The sequence below is a fragment of the Morus notabilis genome, unplaced genomic scaffold, assembly GCF_000414095.1.
Source record: "Morus notabilis unplaced genomic scaffold, ASM41409v2 Scaffold99, whole genome shotgun sequence".
In the NCBI taxonomy this organism is placed as follows: domain Eukaryota; kingdom Viridiplantae; phylum Streptophyta; class Magnoliopsida; order Rosales; family Moraceae; genus Morus; species Morus notabilis.
In genome coordinates this window covers 1,044,898-1,070,991 of record NW_010362482.1, presented here as the reverse complement: position 1 = coordinate 1,070,991, position 26,094 = coordinate 1,044,898, and the positions used below count along the sequence as shown (strand labels likewise).

The following is a 26,094-nucleotide window of genomic DNA, read 5'->3' as shown; positions in this document are numbered from 1 at the left end:
CGCAGCGATCAAATCTGATCAGAAGATACAGACCCTCATAGACGCATCGCCGGTCAATCATGGCCCATTAGCTAGCAAAACCATTAAAATATCGTACCATTAAATACAAAAAATCAAATATAAGACCAAAACCATTGCATTTTATGATTAAATATCTCGTTTTCAACTTTTAAGCCGTTGTATCATTATGATGTGATATTCGTGAGTTTAAATTTTAACATATTCTTTACAGCTGGAATAAATAAATAACTACATGTCTCATGTATTTCCTCAATTATATATATATATATATATATATATTTAACTACCTATAGGGGAAAGAAGAAAATGGTTGAAACGAATAAGTCTAACTTGCAAGTTGCAAAGGAGATAATTTTTATAATTTAATGAAGGAAGAAAGGAAGGCCAATGAACGAATCAAACCCAAATGAACAAAAGGGAATAGTTTCTCTTACCCAAAAAGAAAAAAAAAATCAAGAAATTCCCTATTGAAGAGTAAAATTGTTTTGCTAAATTCTATCTTAAAGAGAAAAAGGTCAAAAAATAAAATAAAATAAAATAAAAGGGTAAAGGATTAAGGAAACAAACTATACTTGTTGGCTGTTGGGCCTTCAATCCGCGACGTTTATCTGGAATCATCCACACTGCCATCCTTAACCTGCAAATCAAAATGTTTAAAGAATTAGCAATAAAATAAACTCCGAAATTAAAAAAAGTAAAAAGTAAAAATATTGTCACAAATTATTGAAAAAAAAAAACAAAAAGGAAAGAAAGAAAGGAGGAAAGAAGAAGAGAAAAAGAGAGAGTGCACGAGTGACGTGGGAAAATCGCAGAGAGCAGAGACGATGAGGAAAGGATGAAAATAGAACATTTTTACGCCTACAAGTGATAACAAAAATAAATAAATAAATAAACAAAAGGCACGACGTGGCACGCAATCAAGGCAACGTGAGAGAAGAAAGGCGACACCTGCTGTTACGCTAGAGAAAAAGGGGGATAACGGAACGGGAGTAATGCCGGGGAAAGCAAGTGGGCTTAGTGGGTGGGGATTGGGAACGGGAAAGGGAAAATGATGACGGAAAAGTTAACTGTTAGGCAACGGAAAAAAGTGCAGAGCCACTCACCAAAACACAAAACTAAATTGGACTGATATTCATTAATCGCCACGGATCAAAAAGCAATCCTTCTCAACGATTTGTACAGCCCCAAATTTACATTCATCGTCATCATCACATATATATATTCTTCTACTTCTTCTTATATAACTTCTCTTTCAATTTTTCTTCTCTTTTTTGCCCCAATTGTTTTCGCTATTTGTAGTATTTTTTTTTTTTTGGCTTTAATTTGAAGGGAATGTTTTTAGGTCTTTTCCTTCGTCCATGGATTCTGGCTATTGTTATTGCCAGTGGTTGCCGTTGTGGATGAGATAGATATGGCCGGGAGTTCCATTAGCGTGGTAAGCGTAGTACGGGACCTTTCCGGCGGCTGCGGCGGATTTTTGGAACGCCATCTGCGGGGCGATCTGGCGGAGGCACCGGTGATGATCGCAGAACGCCGGCGCCGGAGACCTCGGAGTCGAGATCGGAGCGGTGCCGTGAGAGGAGCTCGAGGAGGCCGAGGAAGGAGGAGGAGAGATTTTTTTGATCGATTTCGGAGGGGAGAGAAAGGCTCTGATCTTCAGCGCCGACGGCGGCGACGCCGTCCGATCGTACTCCTCGATGAGATTCACCAGATCCTCCTCGCAGGTGATCGAAACCAGGGCGTCAAGATCCTCCGTCGGAAGTTGGCAACGGAGACTCACCGACGCGCCGCACAGTTCAGAGAGCTTCAACATCAGCTCTGTAATTACACGCGCACGCAAACAACACCATGTCCATAAACGACAGTAACAACAAAAGCGACAACAAAAGCAAAACGACGAAAAAAAAGACAGTAAACGGAACACGTTAACTAACCGGCAAAAGAAATGGAGCGATCAACGGCGAGGACGCGGGTTTCGCCACCGAGGTAACGGAGCTTGCCGTCGGGATAACGTGGGAGGATTTTGCCGCCGTAGCTACAGAGGAATTTGATGGTGGTTATGGGCTTGATTTTGTCTAGGGAATTGGGTCCGACCATGCTTGTGTTTTGTGGGACTTGGGTACGAGAAAGATTGTGTTCGGTGTTCAGATGATTGAGAGAGAAGAATCTCTGTACTAGAAAGGAGAAGAGGAAGAGGGAAAAGACTAAGCTTGGAGATGCTTTGCGAGTTGCCTCTTCAAGCCTATGTCTAGTAGGCTTTGCCCCTTATTTATAGAAGCGGTTGCCAAAGAATGATGTAGTTAAAAGGTGAAAATACCAAATAAATAAAGAAAATAAAAAAATAATGGAATTTTGTTTGCTTACATCAGTTCTCAGATTCCCATACCCCTGGTAAAAGAAAAAGAAAATTAAAATTAGAACACAAATATATATTGGGATGAGAAGTCAAAATTTGACTTTGTCTATTTACACTGTACATCAGGAGAAGAATAAATAAATATTATCTGGCCATTGGCCTTTTTTATTTTTGAGTTATTTTCTTTTACTCACAAATTTACAATAAAAAAAAGGGAACAGTTTTGCCCTGTTTAAAATTGCTTTTGTTTTAATTTTTTACGTTTTTTGAGAAAGAAAAAACAAAAATAATTCTAAAACAATCTTTAACACAATTAAAGATAAAAAATAAAAATAAAAATAATTTTTTAATTTAATGTAAAATAAGAGAGAAATGAAAAATAATTTTTAATCGTTTTTTATTTTCTCTCTCCTTGAGCAGAGAGAGAGACATTAATGAGTTTTTTTATACTGAAAATAATTTTTTGATAAAATTATTAAACGCATTTTTAAAAATAATTTTTGTTTGAGATTGAAAACGATTTCATTTACATTTTCATACAAAAAAACAAAATTATTTACAAACGAATTCTAAACACACCCTTTCTCTTTGTCCTTTTCGGGATACATACCAAACTCGTCCTATGTTCTAATGAGTTTAAACGCAATATGATTTTTCCCTCATCAGAGTTATTATCAACCAAAAGTAACATGTAACTTTACCTTTCATTTATTCTTTTTGCTTTTACTATATGTTTGTGTATATGCATATGCATGACAATATAGCTTTTTTCCTCTTTCTTTTTTTCTTTACCGTGTTCTCCGGGAGTTATGAATGTGAACTCCACAAGTGGGTTAGTTATTTCCCGTAAGAGAAGGCAAAGCAAAGCATAATTCCTAAATACACCATACACGGTGACTAACTAGAGATACTTTGGATTGAGAAAATCCAGAAATGGGGTGCAGAAAATGTATTCCACACGTATAGTTTTCTATAATTGCATGCATGAATTCTTTCTCAACTCTCTTGCGGGTCAATATAAGTGATGATGAATTTTCTGTTCCCAAAGAAAAAAAAAAGGAGGGGATAGAAATGAAAATTTTTTCAATTAATGCCCCTTGTTGTTTATGTAACGCACCATAAATCCAACGAAAAAGGCAAAAAAAGAAAGAAAAAAATAATAATATTACTCTCCAAAAACGGCTGCTACAAATTTTTTTATTTTATTTTAAATAGTGTAAAGTTTATGAGACTGTGCTGGTCCATGGCTCACCCCAAATGAATTTGCAGTTACAAAAAAGTCGTGATCCAAGGAATGGGAAACAAATTAACAGTGACACAAGGAATGGGATCCACAATTTGTTCTGTATTTTAGAGGAGGACTATTAGAGATTGGTCATGGTTGGGAGTTGGGCGAGAAACAGATGTCAGGATATGATTGGATAGCTGCAAAATCTCTGATTGAAATTTAATGTTATTTTTATACTTTTTTTTGTCATATATATATATGTATATATATTCTGTGTAAGTGTATATCTATCCATCTTCTACTTAGGTTAATTTATCTAATTTGCGGTAGAATTTGGACATATTCACCACTTAATATTGCTCGGGTTACTGGATGGATAAGCATATATGTGGTCCTCCTGTCAATGGCCATATTCCACTTAACATGGAGAAATGCAATTTTTCAGGTTTCTTGAAACTATAAGAGAAGTTACAGATCGCCGGGATTAAAGGGATAAATTTAGCAGTAAGTGCCGCTAAAATAGCATCTCTCACTGTTATCTAAACTAATCTTTTTATTTCTCAAGAGAGAGAGAGAGAGACAATTATATATGGTGGTTAGCAATACGCCACCCCAAGAGAGAGAGAGAGAGAGATTGTACTATATTCACTCTGTGCACATGGATTAGTTGTGTAAAGGTAATCACGACTGATTAATTAATTAAGTAATTAGATGGTTTGAGACGTGGAATACCAACCTAGGAGGAACTGGGCCAGGACTGATTAATTAATTAAATTATGTTAATGTAATTAGTGCTAATACATACAACATTCATATATGGTTAAATCTTAATGTACTTTTTTTTTAACTCTGTAATTTTAACTGTTAGATTAATTTATAATGCGTGATACAAAACCTTCCTTACTCACACACTCTTAAAAAGCTAATTCAGCAATCAAAGTATTGATTGCCATGGGAGGATAAAATAGTTAGGGTTTCCATCGTAAAAGTTTCATTTTTCTTAACTTATTTTCTGTCTCATGTAATCTTTCATGATATTTTGGTCAAAGTATTCTGAAAGAGTATCGAGAATGCAATTCTACAATTCAACATGCAATTTTGTCCTTTAGAATCTAAGTTTATTCTACTGATTTTGGAATTATACGGAGGAGATGATGATGGTAACATGAAACGATGATGAAGTTAAAAAATAAGACAAACAGATATATTAAACTCCGGTCCAACTATTTTCATAAGAAAATTCGTCTAGAACTTTACACTTGACCACCAATATGAAGTAATATGAAGTACCTGACCATCTTAGAACATGGTAGAAACAAATATCTCCAAGTGTTCTCACCTTCATATATTTCAAAATGTCACGACTCTAAAGATAAGGCCGTAATTATTAAGATTTAATTTAATTAAACTGAATTAATTAAGAAAAATTCGTGAAAATAAAATAAAATGTACAAATACTAAAATAGATATTAAAATATATTACTCCGTAGTCTTTATTTTACAAACAATATTTAAAATAGTCCATAAAATTCAAAAAAAATAGTACAACAATAAATTATTATGACTTCAAGCCATAATGGAGCATATAATGCTCATATCATATCCCATCATATTTATGTTGAATATCAATCAAGAAAATCATAGCCAAGATGACATTCTGACGTGGCAAAATGGGAAATACAACAATAAATTATTATGACAATGTCTCAAAGGGTCGTCAGTCCAGTTTCTTATTTAGCACAATGTGGTCACAGCAGTTTCCTATTCTGGCACTATTTTAAGGTTGGCACTTAATGATAATCTTGAGCGGCCAATTAATATTAAACTAAACATCTCTTAATTGCTGTCGTTTCCATTGATTATGTCACGCAATTATCCATTCCTTCAAGCTGACATGACAAAAGGTCCTATGTTACTAGCCAAGAGGTGCATATCCTACCCCACTCTCGAATTCTTACAAAATTGTTTGCATAATTTTCAAATGGTGCTGAGCATATCCACCTTTATCCTCTTATCCTTTTAGAAGAGAGAGAAACTTATGCACTTTGCTTGGTTTATTCAGATACATATATGGCATTTTTAACACACCATTTGAGTAGGTCCCAATTGACAATTTGCAAAAGTGCCCAACAGAAATGCTATCTTACTTTACAGTGATACCTGGTGGGAGGTTATTGATGATCATAGCATCATTTAAGATAAAATGATTTTCTTTTCTTTTTTTGACAAGAAACGGAAAAAAACAAAAAAAAAAACAAAAAAAAAAACAAGCAAAGGAGTTTGGTAGATACACATGTATTAATTTTGTGCCTTTATTTTATAGGAATGCTTGCACTGTTATTTTGTTTGATAAATGCGGAATAATTTTATCTTAAGAAAGAAACAGTGTATCGAATAATTTGACAATTAATTTATAAATGTTGAACTACTCAAATATAAATTGTATGACTAATTCTCATTTGCCCCTAAAAAAAATATAAATTGTATAACTAATTTATATGTTATTTAACAAATTATTGCCAAAATCACTTGGATAACAACCTGAATTTTCTCATGCACACGTCTTATCTATATTCCGGTGGATGTGGAACTCAGGCCTAAATTTCAGATTTTCTGTTGCAAGTCGATCACATATAATAAATAACGTGTGTTAGCTTGCATAAATTTTTTTCCCCAAAATAACATTAGAAATCCAATTTATCCTCTAATATTTTTTGCTGAGAAATTTATTGTTCTAAAGAACAGATGTAACTAATTTTTTAAATCAATAAAGTCATGTAAACACCAACCGCTGCTCTTGATAAATCGCAAAATTCCCTTTTTAATTAAGGAAATATATGTAAATAGATGTGGTGATAATATACGTATGAACTTGTTTTTAATTGGTATGTTTCCAATAATTTTAGATTACATGAGTCTGAAATTTTATCTTTTATTTTTTTATTACTACCCTTTTAACTAATATATTTATTTGACAAAAAAAGAATATTAATTAAAAATAAGGGATAAAAATCCAGATCATATACTCTAAAGTATATTTTTCTCTTTTTTTCTATTATATTTTATGCTTGAGTACTACATCAAATGTTATATCTAATTTTTATCGTTATCATTAAATTTTGGAACTTAACAGTAAACTTTTAATTTAAAGTAATTTGATATGTCAAATTCATAATGGTTAAATTAGAAAGTTAATACATTAACTAACAGCAACTCAAATATCAAAATTTAATATAGTCTAGCACCAAGTATAGAATAATTTTAAACTTTTAACATAAAAAATAGAATTAAATTAGAGAATATTTTCCTATTTAAATGTCAAAATTTGACAGTTACGTTAATTTTGTATTGTATTATAAATGCAGTTAGAAGTCGACATCACAAACTTCAACCACATAAATTGCAAAACACAATTAAGCGTTCTGCAAAAATCGATATTTCTAGTTTGGCTCGAGTTAAATTGACAGTCGATTTTATTTAGATAGTAAAGAAAATCTAAAGATATTTTTAATTTAGTTTGAGAATTTGATATTAAATGACAAAAAAATCAATCTGAAAGCACCCTAATTGCAATTATGGTGTGGAATATTGAACATTACACATGTTAATGGACTGCTGACGCATCAGTATCTGAGACGCAACCAAACAAGTTGGACTGGCGGGAGAAGACTGAGGAGGTCGGTTGTCGTTTAGCTAAATTTCAAGAAGAACCTGCGTGCGAGTCACACGTGTAAGCAGCAAGGCGAAGCTATCTTCACATAATTTTTTACTTTGCCTCGGGGAATCTGAGACCCCAATTTTGGGGCAAATCAGGGAAAGGTGATTGATAATCATGTGGTTGATAATTACTAATAGAATATTATAGCGTGCATAATCCCATACATAAACATTCGGTGTATGTGAATCCTAAGTAAGTTTTTTTTTTATTTTTATTTTTATTTTTTTATTTTTTGAAAAAAAAAAAAAAAAAAACTCATTGATATCATTTCATCTCTATTCCTTTCGTCATTTTACAAAATTCGGGAGCCCATCAACATAATTGAAAGAATCTAACCTACTTTTACTTAGACGGGCTCAATCTTAACTCATACCACTATGAGAAATTTACTTAATTTACTTTAAAAGTGCGTGAGAAAAGTGTTAAATTTATTTGTAAGAGCTTGTTCTTTTAGAGTAAAATTTTAAAAAAATTTAAATTCAAGTTATAATTTTATTTAAGTTCATGTTCGTTTGTAAAATTTGAGTTTTAATTTGAGTTTGAACTTGAGTTTAAGGTTAAATTTGTATTTAGATAGTATTTTAATTTACTTTAAAAGTTCATGTTCGTTCAAGTTTTCTCTTCAACTCAAGTTCTTAAACTCAAATTCAAGTTAATGAACAATATTTTTTATATTCTTAAAAACATCATAACTTTTTCATTTTAATTCTGATTGAGATGATTTTTTTTCTATGCATTCACAACGAAAAGACGAATAAAACCCCACCCATATACCCTATTAAAAATTTTTCATTACCATTGAATTTTTATTAAAATACTATCTAAATACAAATTTAAGTTTTGACCCACTCAAAGTCAAACTCAAATAGATTTTCAATTCAAATCATAACTCAAATGTGCACATCTAAACACAAACTTAATTTATAACTTCAACTCAAATTATAACTCAAATTCAACTTAAGATCTACATTCAAATCACTATAATTCAAAAATACAACCGAACAACCCCTAAAAGTGTATAAATATGAATTTTTATCTCTTATTTTTAATTAATACTCTTTTATTATTATAATTAATTAACTAAAAAAATATTAATTAAGTATAAAGGATAAAAATTAAGACTTATAAATCTAAATACATTTAATTAAAAGAGTATTAAAAATTAAATTTATGTAATCTAAAAGAGTATTTCTTTTTTCATATATTTAATATTACACAACATGTTAATCTCGCGATAATCTTAAAATAAGAATTGTGAAGTATCACTATCAATTGCTGAAAGCATTTTGGCAGCTGTGTTACATCTTTACTAGTTACCGTTTGGTAGTTGACACTTTCATCGGCATGTCGGACAACACGACATGGGGACCCACTGTCTTCAATTAGGAACTTGTCCCTCCATGATATGTATCTGGGAGGTGGCCAATCCATGTCATCATCACCGTTGATGAGAATCTTCGAGAACTAAAAGGGACCCACAAGTGAGAGAAAATGGTATCCTGAGGTTTGGGAAGTGGCTGAAAGCAGCCTGAGTGGTGAAGGAACATTGCGATTCTGCAGTGCTCATTATTTGCTTCTCTGCAATAGTCAATGGAGTGCGAGAAGGTGTACACATTTGGGGACTGATTCTAATTGCAGAGGCAGACATTGATTGCCCCAAGCTTATGAAGTGGCCCGTACACGCCATAAGGACCTAGCCACGTACAGGTGCATTATAGTGGGCATGATCACGTTTTTATTTTTCATATTTTTTTTAAAAAAATAAATAAAAACATTATGATGCAATAAAAATAAAAAATAAAAATAAAAATAATTTTTTAATTTAGTGTAAAATAAGAAAAAAATAAAAAATGAGTTTTAATTATTTTTTATTATTTATTTTTATTTTTTCTTTTTTCGAGCACAGAGAGAGAGAAAAAGATAGACATTATTAGGTTTTACACTCTGTAAATAATCTCTTAAAAAAACTATCAAAAATATTTTTAAAAATGATTTCTGTCTGATACTAAAAACGTTTTTATTTTTATTTTTATATAAAAAATAAAATTATTTTAGAATGAATTTCAAACGCGTCCAATAATTTTCTTTTCCTAATGTCATTACGGTAATTTTTCTTTCTTTTCTTTTCCATTTTTTTGTCCAACTTTTTGATGTGAAATATTTTGGGAGATTTTTGTATTCTTTCTTGAGCGATTGAATCAGTCGTATTCATTCATAAAATAATGAATATGTGTACGTGGCTTGACGGTTTAAAAGTAGTTAGGGATCAGAATTAAGAACAAGAATGCGTATTTATTGTTATTAGTTCAATGGAATTCCGCACTCAGCCTTCGATCTTAAGGCTTAAGACCGCTAAACTTCAAGGGAAGAAAATTACCCTTTTCTTTTTTTTTTCTTTTTTTGCTCTGGAGGGAAGAAAATTACTTTAGTCATGTTTCATATGTGGTATTGACAATTTTTTATATATATATAATTTTGTTGATTATAAAATAATAAACTTTTTATGATATTTTTTCTTTTTAAAAATATTAGTGTTCCATGCTTATTAACCGGCAGATTTGTATTAAATCTAATCAAAAGTCAACTCAAATTGAAAAAATAATACAGATCTGACAGCTGATAAGCATGGAATACTAAAATTCCCAATAAATGAATATAAAATATAGAGAAAATTACCAGGGGGAAGGAACAAACAAACCATACATGCGTGTCTTTAAGTTGAGAATGAGACTTCTAATCCAAGCGATATTTTTTAAAAAGACTATTAAAATTTATATTTTCATCGTCTAATAACTTTTATTCACCGGTATTTGGTTAAATTTATGGCACTGGAATAGTTCTTTCGGCCGCATTTGTGGCGGATGTGGCACGCTCCTATTGATAAGGAATCGGTGAAAGTTGGTTAGGAAGAATGAGCCAACCTTGACTATTGGGTCATGTAAATTTGAACATAAAACATGTATAAAACGATGGGGAATTTTGGACCATTGATAGCAGACTTTGGCTCTTTCAGTACACACTGAGAGGTGAGAATGGTCCCATCCAGCCCACAAATTGACTCGCAATTTTTCGAAACTTGGGAGTTCAAAATTTTGAACACTAAAACGGATTATATACAAACTAATGTCGACAAGACAACTCTTGAAATCGACGGCTTTAAGGATTTTTTGGTTTTCTTAATATTCTGAAAAGTCATCTTCTTCCAAGATATTAATTACGAGAGGGTACTGAAAAAAGAACATTTTGGTTTCAAGAAAAGGAATAATAGTATTATAACAGCAATGAACTTATTCTGATGTGCTTTAAAACAAGCAATTTTGGCTGGCGGATTATGAGCCACGATTACGCTTTTCTTGCTTATAGTACCTTTATTGCAATAGGAGCTCGAGGAAAATTCAACGTGTTAATTGTGAGATAAATCAATTACACAAACACGCCACCCTTTTGTTCCTCCGCAATGCATTTGCCACGTGGTCGGCGTAGTTATGATCAAGCACTAACTTCATGCATGCGTATAATTATATAGATGTATTATATATGTATGTATTTTATATATAAACTTTCTTTAGTGGGTAAGTAAAATTTGGTTAGAAACGTAACTCAAATAATTAGTGTAATAAACGTCAACGCACTATATGATTAATAAAGTAAGTTTGACTGCAGCCTTTAGAAAGGGCAAGTAAAGTAATATACCATAAAAAAAGAGAGAAAATATCGAAAAAAATGGAGAATTGACTCTCCTTGCAATTGGACCAGATTACAAACTTGTACTCCTCCTCGTAATTAGGCTAGATTGACAAAGCCACCCCAAAAGCCAAGAGAATCTTGACGTTTGGTGATTTAAATTATGGTTCATGATTTGTTATAATATATTTTTTCATAAAAAATACACGTAAATCGAAAATAATTCTAATCTATGAACCAAACGTATGATTAGGATGTTCATGATTTGGAACCTTTCCTCTTCTTTTTTTTTTTTTTTTTTTTTGACTTAGCACATCCTCCTTTCCTCATAATACCATTTGTTTGGGAAAGACGTCTTAGGAGCAATGTGAATGCGTTGCACTTTCGGCCATCTTTTGCCTACTTGACTAGTAACTTGGTTATGGTATTATTCATGGTATATGACAAAAATCCCTTAATAATATTCTATCTGAATTATTCAAGCCGGTGTTATCTTGTTGCGAGTGGCACGTACGCTCTCTCCTTTATCCTGTATTTGGAAATCCGTTACAAAGTAGAAAGGTTTTTAAGATAAAGATTCTTTGATTTTTGGTTAGGAAAAATAAAGGAAAAGAACAAATTGTCAATAGGTTGGTACAAAAATAAGGATGCTGACCCATTTTTTTATTTTTTTTAGGATGCAATTTGAGTTCAATACTCCACAACTCTATTTTAGGATGTCTATCCCATCAATATATAGGTCTCGTTCATTTCACCGATTCAAATTTTCAGTTCTAAGTTTTTACAGTAAAAAGCTCTTAGAAAATGTCACATCTAACTTTTTCTGCTACAGTGAAAAACTCTCAAAAAATATCACATCTCAGCTCGAATTAAAAACTCGAATCTGCGAAGTGAACGGGGCCATAGTCTATGTTGGAAGAAGTGGTATGAGTGAAATTGGGATTATCATTTGAGTAGAATTGGTTTATGTGCTTTCTATTTTACTGGTGGGCTCTAGACTTTTCAAAATGAGGAACACACCAATGATCCCTCTATACTAGTGCTGGAACTTTGGACGGACCGCCTGCGACCGCCTGAAAAGTCCGAGTTTTTACCCGAGCCCGAGCCCGAGCTGCCCGAGAAATTTGGGCCGCCCGCCCGAGCCTGAATTTCACCTTGAACGGGCCGCGGGCTTGTATTAGGCGGCCCGAGCCCGGCCGGGCGGCCCGAGCCCGCCCCAAGAAAAACCCAATTGGGATAAAAACTTGGCAAGGAAAAAAGAGTGCAATCATATTGTGACGAATTACAAATTTTATAAACTTACAAAGTTATACAATTACAAATACAATGTCAAAGGTAAATACATATTTACAAATTACAAATTTACAATTTAATTTAAAGCTAAAGGATCGTCTTCAATATTAAATGTTAATTGATTAAATTCATCGATCCATTATTAGCTTGCCGGTGAAATTGTATCTTATAAATGTTGATCGGCCCGATCCCAATCCTTAATGCAAACCAAGGCTTCAATCAACATTGAGTGACTGGTCTTTTAAAATAGAGATCATCAAATAGCGATGAAGTTATTAAACCAAACCAATCATTGAGTGACTTTTGATAAATTATCAATTTACTTTGGTATGCAAGTAGAAAGTTACTTTGATATAGAGTCACAAAGAGAGTGAAGAAAGTTGAAGAAAAAAGAGGATAATTAAGAGGATGAGGAGAGATTGTGAACAGAAAAATAGATAAAGATAGAAAGAAGAGTGATATAGAATAGAAAAACACGAGTATCTATAAGAACAAAACCGGCATTATATAGAAACAACACTTTTTAAAAATAAAAAACAATAAAAACGTGATGGCAATGTGTTTCTTTCCTTGTGTATATTGTTTTTTGAGGAATCATTTTATCATGTGATTGATTATAAAAAAGGGTCAAGAATGTGAAAACTGAAATATTAAACTGCTAAAATAGGAATTTGCTCTTTCTATTAAGGAATTGTGTGTTTACCTTAATTAAAAAGTTAAAAATTTAAATAACAAATATGGGCATTGGGTCTAGTGGTATGATTCTTGCTTTGGGTGTGAGAGGTCCCGAGTTCGATTCTCGGAATGCCCCAATTTGTAGCAACTAAAATTTTCGGGCGGTTTTGGGCAAAATTCAGGTTTTCGGGCTTATTTTCGGGTCGGACATGGTCGAAAAATTCAAAAAAATTCCGGCGGACGGCGGTATAGGGCGGTTAGACGGCGGCGGGCAAGAGAGTTAGTGTCAAATTCGGGCTGCCCGAGCCCGAACCCGAAAATCTAGCTTGGGCGGGCGGGAGATAGGCTTGCCCGCCTGAGCCCGAAAAAATTCAGGCTTCGGGCAGCTCACCGACCCAAACTTCCAACACTGCTCTATACTAATACTGGGTACGGCCTAAGGAAAGAAAGAAATGAAAAAAATGAAAAAAAAAAAGAAGAAGAAGGGCTCTTTTAAGTATTTAGCAAAATTTTAATGGTAGAGTTTAAATATAATAAAATTTTTGAAATATTAAAAAATAGTGAATTTTTTATAACATTAGAATAATGACTATATCCTTATATAATACAAAATGCGGCATTATTGTGATAATGATTATGCCATTTTTACTATATTTATAATATTTTGAAAATTTTATTAAATTTTAATTGAAGGTATGAAAAAAGGGTAATTTTGACAAATATCTCTTGAAAGTGTATGGATCATGATTTTTATCATTTATTCTTTATTTATAACTTTTTAAATTAAATAATTATACTAACAAAAGATATTTACTCTTTAACAAGAAATTCTCCATTTTTTGGTGTAATTATCAAGGCTGGGGGTCCTTCTTCAGGCCCAAGTCATAAGAGAAAAGGAAGAGGGTAGTCTAGTTGGGAGCCCAAGGAAGCTAAGGATCGCATTTATATCCGAATACTGGGTACGGCCTAGGTCCATGTAGAGTCCAGATCCAATATTTGGGCTTCAGCCCAAATAATGGATCACCAACTTTGGACTGGGTTTCATACAAAAAGCCTGATCCATCACATCCACCTGAAATTTGATGGACTCGACATTGGTTGAAATCTCCAGAGTGTGCCTTTTGTCAGTATTTGGATTTGGATAATTTGAGCTAATAAATCCCCCCACCTTCTTCAAAGAAAGATAAAAAATTGATTCCAAATAGCGACATTAATGATTCATTTCAAGCAGTTCTGTTGTTTTATCGGTGTCGTTTTATTCTCAAATTCAAGAGAACATTAACAAACACAATTTGCAGCCATGCCAGTCCGAAGACTGCTATCACATCCTCAGTTGGATAACACGGCATCCGATATTTTCTACATTTTTATTTACAATGCCATTTTTTTTTCTTTTTTCTCTTCGTTTTTCCAAATAGATATCCTTTTTTTTTTTTTTTTTTTTTTTTGGCTGGAAGTGGAATTTTTAATAAATGGACTTGTAAGTAAGAGTCTACACAAGTGGTGAGAAGAAAGTACTCTTGAAAACGTACTACCACCACTCATTTCAATCAACGGAAGAAAGCAGCCAAATCCACTCCCTATTTCCACCCCAGAAAAAAAAAAATCCATTTCAAAGAAAAAAAAAATGCATACTCCTCCATTTCTCCACCACCACCAACTCCTCCCTCCTCTCCTTCTCCTTCACCAAATTCCATGGCCAAGAATCCACCTGAATAATTCCATTCATATTCCCTAACCCCCCCAACTCTCTCTCTCTCTCTCTCTCTCTCCCCTATCCTAACGCTATATTTGAAATTATGATTCCTTCTTATTGCCACCCTCTCTCTCTCTCTCTCTCTCTCTCTCTCTCTCTCTCTCTCTCTCTCTCTCTCTCTCTCTCTCTCTCTCTCTCTCTCTCTCCATTACACAATATTTGAAATTATGATTCCTTCTTATTGCCTATATTCTTCAACAAGAAATTACACCACCTCTCCACCAATATCAGAAGCCTTATACCTCCCAAAACTCTCTAGAAAAGAAACTAACTCAATCAAGCCACCACAACCACAACCAGTACACAAATCTTTCCTCCCAGTTCTGAGACTAAACAACTCCAGATTCAGCCACACTTTCGCCAGCATATCCTCCTTCGCCGCACCCGAAGAAGGCGAAAAACAACAACAACAATCACCACAACACAAAGAAATAAGCAGTGACAATGACGAGGAGCTGCGGGGAATGGCGCAGGCCTTCAACATATCGTCCAGCACGGCCACGGCGATCTCGATATGCACGGCGTTCGCGGCGCTGGCGCTGCCGCTCTTCATGAGGTCGCTGGGGCAAGGCCTGACGTTGAAGACCAAGGCCTTGTCGTACGCCACGCTTCTGTTCGGGTTCTACATGGCCTGGAACATCGGAGCCAACGACGTAGCCAATGCCATGGGGACCTCCGTCGGCTCCGGCGCATTGTCGCTCCGCCAGGCGGTGGTCACCGCCGGAGTTTTGGAGTTCTCTGGGGCGTTGCTCATGGGGACGCACGTCACCAGCACAATGCAAAAGGGAATTCTTGTCGCTAATGTGTTTCAGGGTAAAGATACTCTTCTCTTCGCCGGCTTGTTGTCTTCTCTGGCTGCCGCCGGTACTTGGCTTCAGGTACTTATCTATCTCTAATTGGTTTCTCTGTTTTTATCATTCAGTTTCTGTACTACCGAGGCGGAGCTTGAAAAATAAGAGCGAGAGACGGATATATAATTTCAGATTCAAACAATCAGATATACATATAAGTTGGGTTTTTAATTTTAATTTTATTACAGTTAAAATTCTCAAAAAAATCCCATCTAATATTTTTATTATAGTAAAAAACTCTCACATAAAATTACATCTCAACTCAAATTAAAAATTTAAATTCGTGAACTGTACGAGGTTATAATTTCAAACTTTTTGGGAGATGCTAAACCAAAAATAAAATAAAATTTCAGGTGTGGCAGCCGCCTATGTTCAGCTAGGTGAGTCTCTTCCCCTGTTAAAAATGTAATGTTAGGTATCCTACGTTATTTGACAAATGAGTTGTTAATTTCAGTTCATAAAATATTACTTCTTATAATTGACTTCACCAATTACAAGATGACAATTTACTAATTTGAAAGATAAGTTGGGATCTCCACCATTTTTTTTTAGCATATTAGATTTATGTGCCACATTTTGAGGAATTCAAACGATGAACTACTTTGTTGCAGCTCAAGACATGCAATTACGACACTAATGCAAAATGTACTAATAGATCGTGATCAAAACTTTAGTAATCAATGACCATGAGACACCAATTTTAGACTTTAGTCATATATATAAAGTTGATTTTATTTGACATGACACCTAAATGGAGGACAAGATTAGTGGAATTTCGGCCATGGTGTATAAAGTTTTGTTCAGTAGTGTGAGTAAAAGCATATGGCATTTGGAAGTAATTCAACTACTTTGAAATTTTAGTTTCCAGGAGTAGTTGTGAGGAAAGAAAATGCATTTTGAGATTGTCTATCGTTAACAAATCTACAACGGCTTACGATTCTTTGCCTCTGTCTTTGTCGCATTGTTTAAGCTCAGAAAACTAAGTGGATTGAGCACGTTTTCCATATTATTTTGTTTTGGAAATTCTTGTCGCAAATAAATTAGAACTTTTATGTCTGATCTTTCCAATGACTTATTACAAATGGAATCTTGTGAACCAGGGCACTAGTAGAAACTCATTACCAAATTTAAGGGAGTTCCTTAAAAAAAAAAGAAAAAAAAGAAAAAAAAGAAAAGAAAAGAAAAGAAAACAGCTTACGGAATCAACCTCCTATCCGGGAAAAATGGGGAGCAAATACATGACACCATTTTTGTATATTAGAGTCAATGTGAAAGAAAACTTCAGTAGATTAATTCATTTAGAATGAAACATAAAATTGGTGCGTTAAAAATGGATCCTAAATCCTATGCTACTCGGTTATTGTTTTACTGTTCTCTTTCCTCTGTTTTGTTTTTTTTTTTTTGGTTATTTTTTTCCCTACTGATCTCTTGGTCATGAAATTTTACACCGTTTGATAGGAACAAGGCTCTCTGGATATGTTACTAGGGGAATATTTAATACACAATTTGATTCTTCAATAAGGATTAAAAAACAAAACATTTTCCTTAATCATATTTACCATGTGTGTTTGCGTTTGTCTAGAAGTTTATCTAAATTTCGCACAAAAACCATCATCTAAAAAGTTTCTTGAGATCACATCCAAAGCCATTAGAAAAAATAACTCTTGAAAGAACTAATTAAGAAGAAACTAGAACGTGACTTGACATGATCGGCCAGTTGTTTTCCCTGGATATCTACAATCTACCTGAAAAATTTTCTCTTAACCGTCCTCTGTCTTCGCCTTCGAATGCAAGACATCAACGACAACCGAGAAAACTGTCATTTCTATTTGAGATGTAAAAAGAGCAGTTGAACATCTTAAAACCCTTACATACACTTGCTTTGACGAGCAACATATGAAACATGCCAAGTTACTGATCCATGAAATGCCAGAAATTGAATGAAATTGTTCCTCTCAAGACTTGTATGCTTCTTTCTTGACTTTATCTAAATCAATTAACAAGTTCTCCTAATTTTGGCCAGGTGGCATCATACTACGGATGGCCTGTATCTACTACACACTGTATAGTAGGATCAATGGTCGGATTTGGACTTGTATATGGAGGAGCTGGTGCAGTCTTTTGGAGTTCTCTTGCAAGAGTGATTTCTTCTTGGGTGGTCTCACCATTAATGGGAGCTGCTGTGTCTTTTCTTGTTTATAAATGCATCCGCAGGGTATGTTCTTTTTCCTTGGAAACTTAACCAAACGTTGTACTCATTCATGTTTTGTAAGAAAAATCGTGCCCCATATGGCTTATGGATGGAAAGACACTTGGAGCTATGTCGTTTATATGGATTGTCTTTTAAGAATTTATGAATTCTTGAGAAAAAATCGGAACTTAGTCTAAGACGAGGCTTAGTGGATGGTGGATGTATTTCTTAGTCCCAAAACTAAAACATTGACTTTTATATGAACTCTCTTTACATATGCTTTCTGTTTCCAGTACGTGTACAGTGCTCTTAATCCCGGACAAGCAGCGGCAGCAGCTGCACCAATTGCCGTATTCTTGGGCGTGACAGGAATCTCATTTGCAGCCTTTCCTCTCAGCAAGACATTTCCCGTGGTCTTAGCTCAGTCTCTAGCCTGTGGGACCGCAGGCGCATTTCTAGTTGACAGAATCATCAGAAAACAGCTCGGTCATCTCCTCAAAAAGTCAACCTCATCATCACAAGAAGAGCACAAAGATGACACCAACAAGTCCATAGGCTTCCTCTCTGACATAGCCGGTCCAAAGGGCACCCAGTTGGAGATAGTCTACGGGGTGTTTGGATACATGCAGGTACTCTCAGCCTGCTTCATGTCGTTTGCACACGGAGGAAACGATGTCTCCAATGCCATAGGCCCCTTGGCCGCTGCACTGTCCATACTGCATGGGGCCACTGCCAGTGCTGCGGAGATCGTTATCCCCAATGATGTCCTCGCTTGGGGAGGTTTCGGTATAGTGGCAGGGCTTGCAATGTGGGGTTACAGGGTTATAGCAACCATTGGGAAAAAGATCACGGAGCTCACGCCAACTAGAGGATTTGCAGCAGAGTTTGCTGCAGCCTCTGTGGTCCTATTTGCGTCAAAACTTGGATTGCCAATCTCAGCCACGCATACCTTGGTTGGTGCGGTCATGGGGGTTGGTTTTGCCAGAGGTCTTAACAGTGTTAGAGCTGAGACTGTGAGGGAGATTGTGGTTTCTTGGGCAGTAACTATCCCAGTTGGTGCTATGTTATCTGTTCTCTACACATGGATCTTGACCAAACTTTTGTCTTATATTTTATGAGTGAAACTTTTGGACATTATTGGAGTGGTGAACAACTTATGTAACGTGGTTATTTTAAAATTACCCACCCTTTTTTTTTAACCAATATTGATTTGTGGAATAATTGTGCATTTTTCTGATTGTTGAGACTCCCTCCGGCTGGAAGTCTATATATCAGAAATCAAAAGTAGATTTTTAACTTAATCCTGCTTGGAGCTTATGGTGTTCTTTTTTCACGCCTTTGTACTGCCGATGGACAAAAATATTGAATCCAAGTTTTAGATTTTATAGAAAGAATCTGAATACAAATGACTATTTGTTTATACACAGGCTGCAATTCATGGTTTGTCATGCAAACTGCTAACCAGATACGTTAAAGAGAGCAAACAATGGAAGACATCAGAAGTTCCATTTATTTGTATTGAACTTCCTTAAGATAATAATTTGAAAGCAAATATAGAATATGTTCTTTGACCAATCAACTGCGAAGTGTAATAATCTAGTTTCACGAACAGATATATGTATTTAATATTATATCTAGAAGACTCAGGGTACAGAATATGCTCTCTCTCATTCTTCTAAGATTGTCCCCACATTCTCTGTTGAGATAAATCTACACACGTATATGTATTTGATATTGTAAAGTTTTCTTGTTACAATTAGGCATTCAGATTAGTTTTTGTGTCTGTATTGTAGGCCGATTTAGAATAGAGCTTGTGCATTTCCACGGGTAGAACAATAATAACTATTCAGCAAGAGAAGAGTTTAAAAAAAAAAATGGGGTTCAAGAAATTCTCTTAAATCCAAATAGCAATTCCCCTTATCTCGGTACAACTTTTGAACTTTCAAATTAGAAGAGTCAATCAATTTCCAAAAAATAAAAAAAAAATAGAAATCCAATCTCAACTTGCAGTGAAATTTCAACACATCTGGAAGAAATTTGACAGTAGACAGTTCAAACAATCATCAACACCTGGAAATATGGGGCATCTAAGCAAGGAATAGAGAATTGAAATATGACACTATTTATTGGAAACAATACACCATCAATTTTTTCAATTCAACCGCATATTAGATAGAACCAAAGTCATGGAGAAAGCTCTTGAACAGAAGTTAAGCTGGGTTCCCACCCGGGTCCTTTGTATGATCTTGTCTTTGGAAGAGGAGGTACAAAGGGCTTTTTTTTTCTTATACCTTTTATTGACAAACTTCTTGGCGATCTTCTTTCAGGAGCATAAAATTCTTTTGCAGAAAAAACAGTTTCCTCAAAGTTTACTTCACCTAGATCCATAGTAATATCACCCCATATCTCCTCTTTGCCTTCATCAGGGCCTCTGCCGTTCGCCTTCCCCTGGCCTTTTCGCTGAAGTTTCTTCACAGTAGAGGATGGAATTATGAAATATTTCTCACCAGGCAAGAGCCTCTCTTCAGGCCACAAAAGCGACTCGTGGGGATTCTTGAAAACTTCCGGCTTGGCAACGCATGTGCCTGGATACTTCTCCATCAATTGGAATGCTTGAATTCCACAAGGATACAACTCTTCTATCCCACCTCTGTGAACTATCCTCACAAAACTACCATATGACTTTAAGCTCAAGTTAATTGACATGGGATTTTCTGTAGATTGTGTGCAAGGAAAAGGCGATCCTTTGATTTCTCTCTTTCTTTTTGATCCACTGTTAATGTCCCTGACAAGGCCAAATAACCGAGCACATTTCTTCAGCATAGCTGAAAACAAAAGGTCGTCTTAAGACTCTCAGCCAAATGTTTTATAGTAGTCCACTGGCCTAATCTTGGTGGCTCTCTATTCGCTCGAGGTACACTAATACTACAAACCATTCTCTATCCTTCTCTGTTTATATGGCCGGCTGTCATAATTTATTGCTATTTAGAACAGAAAGGTGTGAAGAATCCAAAGCTCTTCATAGTTAACAGACATGCGGGAAAGAATGTTCTTTTGTCTTTAGTTCAGCCACCAACAGTGGATATGAAATGACCATCTCAAAAACTAAGTGCCAATTTCGACTAATGCCAGGTTTGTATGCACATTCTTGTGCTCATATCATACTCCCATAAGCCAGAAGATACCTGACGTTCTAGCTTCTTCTGCCTTCCACTTATCCAATTGTTATGGATCACAAAACAGCCCTTCTTCTTACATGCTGCTCTTACATTTTTCTTCTGCCAAAGTCCTTTGTATGCACCATTCGGGAAATGATTTCTGTCCAAGAAATGGACCGTCAGATTTGTTTCAGGCTCTAGACATCTATTGTCACCAACGCGATTGGTCCCATTTTCTCCACATAGCGTGTCATAAAAGCTTGGCTGCTCAGAAATGCCCGAATTCGCTGCATGCTTCACCACCTTTTCCAAGGCTGCAATAGTTGAAGCATCAGACCGAGCAAAGTAAAATCCAGAGTTCAATCTCCTCGGCATATTTATAGGTCCTGCACAAATAACAACAAAAAAAAAAAAAAAAAAAAAAAAAAAAAAAAAAAAAGAAAGTTAAGGCGTGGCTATAGTGTTAGTGGACTTGCATGCATACATGTAAGATGGTAATTTCAATAAATATATTTACTTTTTCTCCTTTTACTCTGTATGATAAATATCACTAAGACACTGGAAATTTTAAGATAGACTATAACAAGTAAGATGCTTAGAAGTTAGAACAAAACCGAACAAAACCTGCTTCATTGTATTCGTCAGACTGAGCCGGAAGAACAGAAATACCGAAAGAGGAAAGAAATGGTAATGGATTTTTAAACCAGTATACATCAACATCACTGAGAAGAACATTGTAACCCAGCTTCAGTATCTCAAGAACCATTCTGGACTTAACTTTGGTCACCCTCTGGAAGCACTTTGTGCCAAAGTGGCAATCGTTGAAGCTGATGTCACTTGGAGCTAACACATCCCTAAATGCAGGCAGACCCTATCAACAGATTAAAGTTTCTAAAAATCAGATAAATCATAGTAAGATGCATAAGGTAAATCAAGAACATAAAATAAAAAAAGTGATCAAAAAAATGAAGAGCAATGAAGTAGCAAGTACTTGCAAGATAGAGAAGTTGTATGTTTCATCATCAAGAGCACAAACAATGAAATTTGTGACCCGCAAGTGGCGTAATCGGCAAGCCCAATTCATTAGCATGTCTTTATAACTATATCCAGCAACTGCAAGCACAATAGTCTTGTTCTTGTCTGCAATTAATGAAAGAAGTGACTCCAAGGAGAACTGAAAGTCTAATGACTCTGAAGGCTTAATCTGATCCATTAACGAGCAGTCTAATATTCCGTTTACAGGCTTAAGAGCATCAAGACAAGCACTCCTTTTATTCTTCCTCCAAGAACGCAAAATCCTTCCTTTCCCTAAGCTTTGTGCAGTGTCATATCCAAGTGGATGAAAAATGTTCTCTATTGTGTCAACTAAAGTATATTGCCCATCACATTTTAAAAGCTTGGCCAGGTCGGAATAATTGGACTTTTGATAAAACAATGATCCATATGTCATTCCCAAGTGAGAATTTCCATTATATTCCCAGCTTCTGTTTTCGTAAGACTTGTGATCTTCATCATCAAGATAAAAGCTAGAGATGGTCAAACTGGCATCAAATACAAATCTAAAGGCAGATGACAAGGCCTCATTAATGATCCAATTGTCATGGACCCCTCTCCCATACAAGAAAGGAGGGAGCACTGCTGAATGTAAGGGCAGATGTCCACTACTCCATGCCATAAGCTTTTTTCCTTCACAAGGATTCCGCCGCGAACTTTGACCATGTATTACCTCCTGCAACTTTTGAACGAGAGAGAACAATTTCAATGGAATTCTTTTGAAGAGACCATCAACTTTCAGTCTGTAATAGGTTAATTCCTACCTCCCGGCTTCTTATCAGTTTTCCATCCTCCCTTCGCCAATGCTTCCCATCCTCATCCAAGTGGAGCGGGAAATGCGACAGATTTTGCGACAAAGCAACTAGAAGCCAGTCATGGTCAAGTTCATGAGCATAATTCAGAGTGGAAATGAAGTCAGGAAAGAGCACAGTTTCAGGGTGGACCAGAACAGAAATGTCTGATTTGAATGAATATGATCTTGCCATCATGGAATGAAAGAATGGGGTACCAAGGAACCTTAACATAAATAGAAATAGATCAGCTGTCAAATCAAGAAATGCTTTTCCCTTAGTTTGAACTGGAACTTACCTAGAACATACATGCCTTTAAAATGCAAGTATTTTCATTTAAAAGACAACATGTAAAAAGAAACTTTTTAGGCTTAATATAATCAATCACATTAAATTCTATTAAAAAGAAAAAGAAAAAGAAACTAAGAATAGATTTACTCCAAATAAGTTACAACTTACCTGCGCAAAATCTAGTGAAGCACATATCCATGAAATAATCTTATACACAAACAGTACTCTTTAAGACTAAATATCATTCAGTCAAAATTACAAGCAAGAATCAGTGAAAAGAACTTACTGACTTACGTAAAATCAATGTTGGGCTCTACCAAAACCCGGGAACCAAATGCTTCTGCGAAAGAGAAAACAGAAGGGTGTTTGCTGAACAGAACAACTTGAATTTGTGAGGACAAAGCAAGCCATGAACGAACAGCCAGGCTCTGGCTATCGGCAACAGAGGCAGTAAAAGGACTTGGAGCTGATAATATGGTGATTTTGGGATTGCCCAGATGACGAAGGTCTTTCTGACTCTGTTTGGACTTGGCTATCTGATCTATAAGAGGAGGTAACCTCTGAGTTGAATAGAAGGAAAGGCAAATCAACGCAAACCCAGATAGCCAAATCGACCATAGTCCCATCTTTACGGCCTGCAAACCAAAAAAAGAAACTTTCTCAGACGCAATGCAATTCAAAAGATAAAAACAAAAGAAGAAGAAGAAAGAGAGAGAGAGAGAGATTTGTGTTATGGAGTGAGAGACAAAGGAAAAGGAACAACCTTCATAGTGGAATGGTTGATACGTTCATTTTTTTTGTTTATAAAAAGAAAATGTGAGTTGGGTTAGTGTGGTACAAACAAAGGAAAAGAGTGAAACTTTAACTGAAAATAAGGGGAATTGGAGGAGTAACGAACGCACAAACACAAGAGGTATTGCCAATTGGCATGACCATTACTCATTAGGCATTACCATTAGACGCGTAAGGCGGCAGAGAGAAGGGAGTGAGGGATGCATGTGAGAGTTGTCGTCATGCACATTTCGTCCTCATTTAGCTAGCTAGAGAGAGAGAGAGAGAGAGAGATTTCCAATTTCTAAGTCAACGCCAACAGATCACTAAATTGCCCTCTCCACCAGATCTCTCTCTCTCTCACTTCTCTCTTTATTTTTAGTTTTCTTTTTTAAAATAATTATTACTACTATCAATCATTTTTTTTTCATCTATAAGCGTCCATATTACTATTAATGCACTAATGTGTTGTACTGTATCTTTTTTCGCAGTGGTGACGAATACAGAGAGCTCTTCATGCTCTTCAAGTTCTATACGAAGCTATTTATTTCGTTCCATCCATTCAATATGACTACGACCAGATCTACTGATCATTTTCCTCTCAAAGATCGACATAAAATTCCCATGTTGTTACAACATATTAAAATTTGAATGCGTCCTATCTTAATTCAGCAAAACAGAAAATGTCGTAGTTTATGCGCGCACACTGAATATTTTATCGATAATTTTGTGTCATACTGATTTCGTGTTGAAAATCTGTCTTTTGAAAATCATCATAAGCCATGCACAATATAAAGCTTAGATCTTTATGATAGAAATGGGGGTTGAAAAACAGAAAAATGGAGAGAAAAGTAAAAGTTGACATACATTGTGTCACGGTTGTTTCCATTCAATTGAGTTGAAAAAAAAATTACATAAAGAAAAAAAAAAGTGGATGGCATGTAATAATTAATTCCACCCCAAAACAATGTCACATTGATATCTTTGAACATATTTCTCCGGCCTATAAACTAAATTTATTTCATCCAACGAGGCGGCCGGCTCAACAAGACGACAACTTTAGTCGATGATTTTTGCCAAATGGATCCACAAACTGATAGTCCTCAGCTACCAATATATGCACCCAAATTTCAACACAAACGCTGTGTGCAGGCCCCGCCCTAGAAGCATGAAGCTCGCGAGACCCTCTACCTCAGCGCTGTGTCGGCAGGATTGAAGAATACATGCATGCATACGTAACATATCCATTATGGAAACACTATGGCAGCAACTCCCATATGAAGGAAGGAAAAAGAGAGTGAAATAATACATAAGACATCAGCCCTTTGATGCTTTTTGAACAGTACATGGAATACGTATTATGTCACAACTACAAAATATCAACCCTCAGACCAGATAACCTATGAAAATTTCTCCAGAAACTCCGGGGAGCTAAATTATTGGGGCATCATCAGCTTAGAAAGCATAAAGGAAATGAACCTCGGCTTAACTTTGATCGTCACTGCCCCAGCGATTGAAGTGTACAGAACACCTATAACTATTTAAGCCCACATACGGAAAAAAGTATTCAAGTACATTAGTAAGTAGCCCTGGTATGCACCAGAATTGCAAGTGTCACGACTTGAAATTTCACTTCACATGATATTGCCTGTAGAGATTGTTTCTCTGATCATCTATGCCGCCGCACAGGAGTTCTAGACCTTGACCTTGACCTCCTTCCCCTGCATAAAATTTAGTGAAGTCAAAACGCTAACAACAATCATAACTGAAGACGCAGTGGCCCTACACTTTCACCTGAGTTGCTCATTGATTGGTGGTGGGCATGTCTCAAAAACACAAGACGGTCTTAAAGAATTCATGGAAACATACCTCTTGTTATCAAGAGAAGAATAAGGAGAATGCCTGCGCTGTGAATGCTTGCTATGTGGAGACCGCAAAACTTGTCTAGAAATAAAAACACCCATCATACTGACATGGTGAGTTAAACATGCATAGTTCAAAAGGAGATGCTCAACCTTGTTCACACATATTCTATTGGAAGTGCGTTCTTAGCAAAAGCAGTCCGCTTCTAACGACAGAAATTCGGAATTCAGAAATTAACAGTTAACATTTACATAAAAACAAGTGTACATAACCCAACAATTCTAGCAACACCGCCAATCCACCCACTAAAAAATTTTCAAGTCAAACAATAACAATTCACAGAAGATATTTAACCTCTTGCGTTCCTTTGTTTATCTATTTAATAGTGTGTGGG

At 35.4% G+C, this 26,094-nt stretch overlaps 4 protein-coding genes and 1 non-coding gene across 5 annotated transcripts in view; 2 read left to right on the top strand and 3 right to left on the bottom strand.

Moving 5' to 3' along the window:
- Positions 1 to 1,322: 1,322 nt before the first annotated feature.
- Positions 1,323 to 2,276, bottom strand: LOC21410325. The gene is made up of 2 exons (XM_010102103.2): positions 1,956 to 2,276; positions 1,323 to 1,839 (listed from the first exon to the last, which is right to left on the bottom strand). Exons 1-2 carry the CDS (start codon positions 2,116 to 2,118, stop codon positions 1,397 to 1,399), a joined length of 606 nt encoding a protein of 201 aa, XP_010100405.1. The 5' UTR covers positions 2,119 to 2,276; the 3' UTR covers positions 1,323 to 1,396.
- A 10,763-nt stretch (positions 2,277 to 13,039) lies between these two features.
- TRNAP-UGG lies at positions 13,040 to 13,111 on the top strand. The gene has a single exon. It is a non-coding gene; the product is annotated as a tRNA-Pro (tRNA).
- Positions 13,112 to 14,850: 1,739 nt separating this feature from the next.
- On the top strand, positions 14,851 to 18,976 carry LOC21410322 (inorganic phosphate transporter 2-1, chloroplastic). The gene is made up of 3 exons (XM_010102100.2): positions 14,851 to 15,609; positions 17,606 to 17,797; positions 18,067 to 18,976. The coding sequence occupies exons 1-3, from the start codon at positions 14,899 to 14,901 to the stop codon at positions 18,889 to 18,891; spliced, it is 1,728 nt and encodes a 575-aa protein (XP_010100402.1). The 5' UTR covers positions 14,851 to 14,898; the 3' UTR covers positions 18,892 to 18,976.
- A 796-nt stretch (positions 18,977 to 19,772) lies between these two features.
- LOC21410321 lies at positions 19,773 to 20,609 on the bottom strand. Its single transcript, XM_010102099.2, has one exon. It carries the CDS (start codon positions 20,594 to 20,596, stop codon positions 19,958 to 19,960), a length of 639 nt encoding a protein of 212 aa, XP_010100401.1. The 5' UTR covers positions 20,597 to 20,609; the 3' UTR covers positions 19,773 to 19,957.
- Positions 20,610 to 20,611: 2 nt separating this feature from the next.
- The window catches only part of LOC21410320, an 11,761-nt gene continuing 6,278 nt past the window's right edge, over positions 20,612 to 26,094 (bottom strand). The window contains exons 11-17 of the mRNA XM_024168234.1: positions 25,630 to 25,781; positions 25,486 to 25,558; positions 23,361 to 23,741; positions 22,749 to 23,001; positions 21,923 to 22,666; positions 21,556 to 21,802; positions 20,612 to 21,317 (exon numbers count right to left, since the gene is read on the bottom strand). Of these exons, the coding sequence (XP_024024002.1) occupies positions 20,896 to 21,317; positions 21,556 to 21,802; positions 21,923 to 22,666; positions 22,749 to 23,001; positions 23,361 to 23,741; positions 25,486 to 25,558; positions 25,630 to 25,781 (2,272 nt within the window). The 3' untranslated portion in view covers positions 20,612 to 20,895. The remainder of the gene's footprint in view (positions 21,318 to 21,555; positions 21,803 to 21,922; positions 22,667 to 22,748; positions 23,002 to 23,360; positions 23,742 to 25,485; positions 25,559 to 25,629; positions 25,782 to 26,094) is intronic.